Source organism: Aethalodelphis obliquidens, unplaced genomic scaffold (genome assembly GCF_003676395.1).
Source record: "Aethalodelphis obliquidens isolate GAN/ISIS:26980383/991018 unplaced genomic scaffold, ASM367639v1 scaffold128, whole genome shotgun sequence".
NCBI lineage: Eukaryota > Metazoa > Chordata > Mammalia > Artiodactyla > Delphinidae > Aethalodelphis > Aethalodelphis obliquidens.
In genome coordinates, this window is record NW_020838072.1 from 221,508 (window position 1) to 230,346 (window position 8,839).

Genomic DNA, 8,839 nt, shown 5'->3' on the forward strand with positions numbered 1-8,839 from the left:
TTTTTGGATTGGGTTGTTTGTTTTTTTGTTATTGAGCTGCATGAGCTGCTTGTAAATTTTGGAGATTAATCCTTTGTCAGTTGCTTCTGAACATCTTTCAAACATTCATTCATGTATTCATTGATTTGTCCATTTATTCATTCATTCAAATATTTTCCATTACTCCCTACCATGTGCCAAACACTACAGGCCATGGGCACACACTGTCAAACAAGACAGACCAGCCATTATGGAGCTAACAGCCTAGTGGAGGAGAGATAAAAGTAAAGGATAATTTCACTGCAGGTGATAAGGATGGTGATGGGGAAATATAGGTATATGCAGTTCTGTATCCCGTGCTTTGTGCTTGGTTTTATGCTGTGAACGTCATGTTCAGTGGCCACACGGTAGTCATTGTGTGATGGTTCCATGATTGATTGCTTGATTTTACCATTTCTCTATTGCAGGACCTTTAGGTTGTCTCCAATTTTTATTTTTTATTATAAAATATGTTGTGACCAACCTCCTTGTATAAGAGTAAGCTGCTGATCCCTGGATATTTATTTTGGATCTGGCTCTTACTGAATCATCTGATTAACTCTAGTCATTTCTCAGTTGGTTCTCTTAGGTCTTCTAAGTATACAACCACGTTATCTGCAAATAATGATGATTCTGTTCCCTTTTGATAATAGTACCTCTTATGTGTATTTTCTGTCATACTGCATTGGCTAGAGCATCCAGGACAATATTAAATAATAATAATATAGTAACAATATTGTAGTGTTTCCCCATCAATTATGTGGCTGTTGGATCAGGAGAGATTTCTTATCACGTTGAGAAAACTTATTTCCTTTCATGGTTTACTAAAAGTTTCATCAGTAGAGGACGTTATTTTTTTTCAAGCTGGTTTCTATAGTCCTTTTAGCACTACACGTGTTAGTTTGATGCCTGAAGGATATGCACATTATCCAGTCTCACTAAAGAACGTGCAGCCTAGATGCCAATTGACGTGTGCATTTTTGTGAAAGTGTTTCAAAGAATATAAGAAGAGGAGACATTTTACTTGCCTTCTAGTCTCATTTGGGAAAACAAACCGACATACACAAAAATTGATGTACACAAAACATATGATTGATAATTCTCACCATGGGTGAATTTTCTAGCTGCTAAAGAAAAATATGGTAGTTGAAGATCTTTTGGTAACAGGTCCCAGAAAGAGACAGATGAAAGAAAATACTAAAGGTTTTCATAGGTCTTATCCTCTCTGTCCTTAGGCATTGTCCTGGATTCAGGGGACGGTGTCACCCACAATGTCCCGATCTACGAGGGCTATGCACTGCCCCATGCCATCATGCGCCTTGATCTGGCTGGCCGCGACCTCACAGACTACCTCATGAAGATCCTCACAGAGAGAGGCTATTCTTTTGTGACCACAGGTACCCAGCCTCTTTCTGGACTTGACTTGAGCTCAGAACCAAATCTGATCTAGGACCAGAAATTCTCATGACTAATGAGAAGTCAGTGGCCCTGTGTCCTCAAACTCTTTTAGGGTAAACGGGGAGGCCCTAGGCTGGGGCTGGGCCCCTAGACCAGACCAGATAGTCAGGGCAGCCTTATTTAAGGAGGAATGTTCCCAACCAAGACACCTTGGGGAGGGAGACAAGGCTTAGACCTACTCATCCTAAGAAGCGCTTGGCTTTTCCCTCTTTTAAGTGTGCTTTCACAGCACTCCTTCGCTCCCCAGGGACCTGCTACCTCTGTCCATGTCCACACCAGGATCAGAGCTAGTTTTTATTCGGCAGAATGTTGGTAAGAATCTGGTGGCACATTTCATTACCTAGGGGGTTTATGGTTTGTCTGAGGACAAATGGAATAAGTAAGGTCTGAATTTCTAAGGGAAAGTGGCCCCCTGGGCAGGAAGAAGTTTTGGGTAGGAGTCTTCCTAGATTCTGTACACTCCCAGCATATAAGCCTCCATCTAGATGGGAAATGTGTCCTGAAAGGCCCTCAGGAAGGCCTGCAGCTTTGTCAGGGCTGAGTGATGAGAGCAAGACAAAAGCACATAAAAAGTTTTGCTTGGGAATCGAGATTTTGAACTTTCACTTTAGAAAGAGGAATGAAAACATTAACATTCATCTTGAGACTGAACCCAAAAGAGAAGGAAGAAGTTTTCATGGAGATCAAAATAGGACAACCAAACTAACAGAACTGAGTATCTACTCTCCGTCATTTCTACTCTTTCTAGCCGAGCGAGAAATCGTGCGAGACATCAAGGAGAAGCTGTGCTATGTGGCCCTGGACTTTGAGAATGAGATGGCCACGGCAGCCTCCTCTTCCTCCCTGGAGAAGAGCTACGAGCTGCCAGATGGGCAGGTCATCACTATTGGCAATGAGCGCTTCCGCTGCCCTGAGACCCTCTTCCAACCCTCCTTCATTGGTGAGGCTCGGCCTGTCGTCCTGGCCAATTAGGAGGGCAGGGATGGAAAGAGAAACACCAGGAGTCACTCACACTGTTTATTGTTTATACTTAGCCTATATTTTTCCAGGAAGGACCAAAAATACATAAACAATACAACTAGATTAAAATCTAATTTTAAATATAAGGGTAAGGAAATCAAAATAAAGGAAAAGTGGGATGGGAATATAAACATGAAACTAAGAATAAGATTAAAACATAAAATATTTCTTGGATCCCTCAACATTTAAATCATGGGGTCTGAAACCTATAGCAGTAAACAGGGTGAGTTTGGGGATCAGACCTGGTTTTAAATCCTGATTCTGCTCGTTCAAGTGCTGTACCTTGGACATGTTACCTTCTTCAAAACTCAGTTTTCTTATCTATAAAGTGGAAATTATGATAGTACCTACTAGATAGGGTTGCCACAAGGATGAAATAAGATAATATTTAATACAAGGATAACTACTTTCTTGAGAAGAGAGAAAGAGAAGAGAAAGGCCTGTAAGCAAATGTTGACATATAGTGTAGTGGTAAATAGCAAACTGGACAAAGCGCTATAGGCCTAAGAAATCAGGGAAGGCTTCTCAGAGAAGGTGAATATTTGAATAGAACCTTGAAGAATGAGTGTCATTTTATGGTATCTGGGAATGGAAGGAGTGCAGAGTAGGGAATGGCGTGCAAGGCAAATGGAAAGGTATGTGCAAAGTGTGGAGGAGTGACAAGTCATATTCTATTTGGGACATGATGGGTGAGGTGTGTGTGTCTGTGTGTCTGTGTGTTTGCACACAGAGGAAACGAGAGAGCCACTGGACCACACAAAGAGCATGGGGGTTAATCATATCAGCAATGTAGAGCCCCTGGAAGTTTTTAGACAGCAGAGTAGCAAAGTCAGTATTTCACTTTAGGAAGATTCCTCTATCTACAGTGTGGAATTATATCACATGGAAAAAAGACTGGAGATGGGGGACCCCAGGTAAGTGGGCATGAGCTGGTATGGCAGGCAGGGCCTTTTACTCTGGAAGATCTTGGTTCCAGACTAAGGTAGCTAGATGTCAACCAATAGGCAAAGATGATATGATGGGTATATCCATACAATGGAATATTACTTGGCTATAACAGACTGTAACATGAATGGGCCTTGCAAACCTTATGCTACGTGAAAGGAGCCAGACACAAAAGAACAAATATTGTATGGTTCCATTTATATGAGATGTCCAGAATAGGCAAATCTATAGAGACAGAAAATAGATTAGTGGTTGCCTAAGGCTGGGGAAGGAGTGCAGGGGAAAATGGAGAGTGTCTGCTGATGGGCATGGAGTTTATTTGGGGAGGATTAAACATGTTCTAAAATTAGATTGTGGTGATGGTTGCACAACTCTGTGAATACACTAAAAACTAGTGAACTATACACTTTAAAGGGGTGAATATTATGGTACATGAATTATATCTCAATAAATCTGTGAAAAAAGTGATACAATGAAAGTATTCCTTTAGAAATATTCATCAGGGAACAGTGTGAAAGATCAGTCAGAACTGGGGGAAACTCAAGGCAGGGCGATGACCAGTTAGAGAGTCTGATCTTATAATCCATTAGGGAGGTGACTGAGGCGAACCAGGGTAGCTGCATCAACAGAAAGGTCACCTGAGGAGCTGTAGGTGTGACATGGTGGATGTTGACTAGCTACTGCGATCTCTACTAGGCATGGAGTCAGCTGGAATTCATGAAACAACCTACAATTCCATCATGAAGTGTGACATTGACATCCGCAAGGATTTATACGCCAACAATGTCCTCTCTGGGGGTACAACCATGTACCCCGGCATTGCTGACAGAATGCAGAAGGAGATCACAGCCCTGGCCCCCAGTACCATGAAGATCAAGGTGGGTCCTGCCCTGGCTCCCTCCATCCTGTTCTTTGTACAAAGACCTGTGTACTTGGGAGATGCTCCGAGTCGGGCTGCCAGGCTTACAGCTTGGTGGCCTCCTGGGTGCTCCATCATTCTGGCCCGAGACAGATTTCACCTTGGGGGATTATGTTGTTTGGGCCCTCATAAGCGGGAGACACATTTAGCCTGGGCTCTCAAACACAATTTCATGGACCCCATGTGAGAAGGAGGTGAAAGAATTTGGAATGGAGAGAAGTTGAGGGGCTTGAGGAGGAAATGAGGAGGGAAAGAGGGAAAGAAAAGAAGGAGACAACGCCACACCATCTTTAAACTTTAAACTTTAAAAAGGACTTGGGTGGGGCTTCCCTGGTGGCGCAGTGGTTGAGAGTCCGCCTGCCGATGCAGGGGACGCGGGTTTGTGCCCCGGTCTGGGAAGATCCCACATGCCGCGGAGCGGCTGGGCCCGTGAGCCATGGCCGTTGAGCCTGCGCGTCCGGAGCCTGTGCTCCGCAGCGGGAGAGGCCACAATAGTGAGAGGCCCGTGTACCGCCAAAAAAAAAAAAAAAAAAAAGGACTTGGGTGTCACCCCAGAGGAGGGTGAAAGTTCCAAAGAGAGAATGTTGGCTATAGGACAGGCTGCTGGTTCAAACTCACAGGAACATTCCTTGATTCCTGGACAGCCTCTGATGTGCTGTCTCATCTTGGTCACAGTCCTCCCACACAATGCTTCTCACTGCATAGGCCTCAACAGAACGGGAGCCCACCTGTCTTACCACTTCTCCCCAGCCTCTGGTCCCCAAGCAATCAGACAGACACTTTTAGGGCTTCTAGGAACTTTGCTACTACAGGATTAGAAAGAGTTAGGAGTAAAATAGAGATAACAGATAGGTTGAAGGTCACAATAAAGTTGGTCTCTGGGGAGTAGGCCTGATCTGAGGAAGTGTGTTCTCTATGTCAGTATTCTAAGAACCTTCTTCACAAAGGCTTTCCCCCTGCCTAGCAGATGGTGCTTGGCACAGGGAAGCAGAGCAGGCCACCAGAAAACAGGTGAGCAGCGGGCTCTTCTCACCCAGAGCCCATTGGAGCAGCCACGCTTACCGAGGTCTGCCGCATGGGGGGCAACGTGCCAGGCCTGGGGCAGCGGCTTTTTACTAGGACGACGTGTCAGGATACCACACCTGATTCTGGTTCAGCAGGTCTGGGGTGCCCCCACCACTTACACTTACAAATGGACACCAATGATTTGATGCATATTCCAATTTATGAGCCACTGCCCTGAGTTCAATAACATTGCCGGCCTCCCAGGAGTTTAAGATCTGATCTGTAGACATGATCAATGGAAGAACAGCTTAAATAAGACCAGAGGAGGGGAAAGCACACTGCAGGCAGGGGAAACAGAGTGAGTAAGCAAAGATGGCCGGGGATGTGTGCAGGTACAAACACCCCAGCCACATTGGACTGGGGGAGATGAGGCAAGTTCCAGGATATGCAAGTGTGGAAGGATATGGAGTACGGTGGGAATGGGGCTGAGATTTAGGGCCTCCAGCCCAAGACAACCCAGAGTTTTCTCACAACTAGAACTGCCCAGCAGTAAAATCTGTTACCTGCTTAATGGCTGTGCCAGTCCCTGAGGTATCTGTCAAAGGAGCAATGGGGTGACTTTTGTCTGCCTGAATAAGATAACTTCTAAAGACCCTACTTATTTAGCTATTCCATGATCTCTGCAATTTAGGAAATATGTAGGGAGATTCTTAGGAGACAAAAAAATCTATTTCATGTCTGGTTTGTTCTAGCACTAAATTCTTAGTCCCTTCAGAAACAGGAATTAGTTGAAGAGTCATGGTCCTTTGAGATATACTTTTAGGTGGAGTTCAAAGTTGTCTGACATGACAACCAATTTCTAAAGGCCAAGCTCAGGAATCCCAGTGGCATGTATGAATTTGAGGACTTCTCAGATACAAGAGACTATTGAGTAGACTGGCTTAGACTCAGGGATGGAGGAATCCCAGCCCAAGCTGCCCACGCATCCAAACTCTAGGCAAGAACAGAACAGCACTCCCCTTACAGATGTTTGTATTGGTTAGCTATTGCTGAGTAACAGCAACTATGAAATTTCAGGGCACGTAATAATAAGCATTTATTGCTCATGTATCTGCAGGTCAGCTGGGAGTCAGCTGATCTAGGTCAAGCTTGGCTAGATAGCTCTGCAGGCCCAGCCAACTCAGGTCAGGGGCACATCTCTCACTGTGGGGCCCAGGCTGAAGGTCCAGTAGCTCTTCAAGGGAAATTCTTCTCATGAAGATGGCAGAGACACAAGAGAGTGTGCCTACCTGCATGCCTGAAACACATTTCTAGCCCCTGTGTCAAGTCTGCTGACATCCCACTGGCCAAAGCAAATACAGGGCCCAGCCCGAAGTCACAGGGTGGAACACTGAACTCTTCTCATGGAGGGGCAGGGGGATGGGGTGGGAGGAAGAGTGACAATCTGAGCAATAGTCTAATCTACCACAAGGTTTCTCCTGTTCCTCTCTGACCACAGAGGCTGTTCTTTTCCAGGACAGTCTGGCAGTGTGGTGAGGTGATTCCTGGACCACCTTCCCTATTCCTTGGCGACCGATCATGATTCACCACATTTGCTCTTTGCAGATTATTGCTCCCCCAGAGCGGAAGTACTCAGTCTGGATCGGAGGCTCCATCCTGGCCTCTCTCTCCACCTTCCAGCAGATGTGGATCAGCAAGCCAGAGTATGATGAGGCAGGGCCCTCCATCGTCCACAGGAAGTGCTTCTAAAGTCAGAACAGATTCTCTGGGGGTCTCCTTGAGACTGCTCTGTTAACAATCATGAAACAGTAAAACCTACAAGCCTTACTTCTCTGTGTGGGACTCTATTTTCCTGGGCTGACTCTCACACACAATGCTAAAGGCTTTTCACACCTATTTCTAGTCCACACAATGACCCTGAGAGGTAGGTTCTATTATTACAGATGAGGAAATTGAGGCTTATAGAAGTTAACACCTTGCTGAAGATCACACAGAGCCAGGGTTGAAATCCAAGTGTATGTGATGCTAAAACCTAGTGCTTCTTCTGCTATACCACCTTATTTCCTTTATCTTGAACATTAGTAAGAATGAGGACTAGATGACTCTTGGAGGGAGGAGGGTTAAGAAACAAGGGCTTTGGGCTTCCCTGGTGGCGCAGTGGTTGAGAGTCCGCCTGCCGATGCAGGGGACACGGGTTCGTGCCCCGGTCCGGCAAGATCCCGCATACCGCGGAGATGCTGGGCCCGTGAGCCATGGCCGCTGAGCCTGCGCGTCCGGAGCCTGTGCTCCGCGACGGGAGAGGCCGCGGCAGTGAGAGGCCCGCGTACCGCAAAAAAAAAAAAAAAAAAAATAGAAAAGAAAGAAAGAAACAAGGGCTTTCATAGATGTAAGTCCTTGTACTCAAGGGTGATACACTAGAGACTGTGAACAGAAAGGGAAACGCAGGGCTTATAAGCTGTAACATGTGAGTGGTTCAAACACAATGTTATTTAAACTTAGGTGAAGGATGGTCGTAGTGGGCTTAAGATCTCTATGAGGTCCTTTGTCATTGAGGACTAAGTTGTATTTTGTCCCAAAAGCTAATCAAGAAAGGAGCAGCATCCCAAGGAAGAATATTTTCTCTTCCTGCACTCCTGTTCCCCCTCTCTCTTCTCCTTTTCTCTCTGTCTCTGTCTCTCTCTCATTACTTGCTACCCACTCCCTGCCCTTGGTCAAGTCTGTTTAATTTCACAAGTATTTACTGAATTTTTGGCATCTGCAATTACTGGATGAGGCCAAATGGGATTTATGTACCCCACAAAGATGATTCCTGCCCATCAAGGTCACACTGCATAAAGGGGGAGGCAGACACATACATATAAGACAATGATTTGAGGTGAAATAGAAGCCCTCACAAAATACTATGAGAAAATACGGGATAATAATAACAGCTAACATTGACTGAATGCTTATAATATGCCAGTCACTAGGTTAAGAGCTTCCATGGATTTTCTCATTTAATCCTCACCACAGCCCTATGAGGCAGGTACTAGTGTCATTCTCATTTTATAGCTAGTTCACTAGTTAACTAGATTTCCCAGCTAGTTATTGGCAGAACTAAGTCCTTACTTCTGCCTGGTGTGCCCTTTGCTCCTGCCACCTGGCCAGGTCCCATCCTTGATGCTCCTGAACAGAACCCACCTGGTCTTCCCAGACACACCCATTTGGAGACAGTGGAGCCCAGTGGAAGCACACAGACCTCAATGTCAGACATTCTTCCTCCACCATCCCTGCACTTGCCCTCTGGGGGTGCAGTAGAGAAGCGTATTTTCTTTTTCTTTTTTTTAATAAATGTACTTATTTACTTCTGGATGCATTGGATCTTCGTTGCTGCATGCAGGCTTTCTCTAGCTGCGGCGGGTGGGAGCTACTCTTCATTGCAGTGCGCGGGCTTCTCATCGTGGTGGCTTCTCTTGCTGCGGAGCACAGGTTCTA

At 45.5% G+C, this 8,839-nt stretch overlaps 1 protein-coding gene across 1 annotated transcript in view; it reads left to right on the top strand.

Annotated features, from left to right (window-relative positions):
- The window catches only part of ACTG2 (actin gamma 2, smooth muscle), a 23,733-nt gene extending 16,549 nt beyond the window's left edge, over positions 1-7,184 (top strand). The window contains exons 5-8 of the mRNA XM_027099070.1: positions 1,254-1,415; positions 2,225-2,416; positions 4,138-4,319; positions 6,971-7,184. Coding sequence (XP_026954871.1) covers positions 1,254-1,415; positions 2,225-2,416; positions 4,138-4,319; positions 6,971-7,114 — 680 coding nt within the window. The 3' untranslated portion in view covers positions 7,115-7,184. The remainder of the gene's footprint in view (positions 1-1,253; positions 1,416-2,224; positions 2,417-4,137; positions 4,320-6,970) is intronic.
- Positions 7,185-8,839: the final 1,655 nt, after the last annotated feature.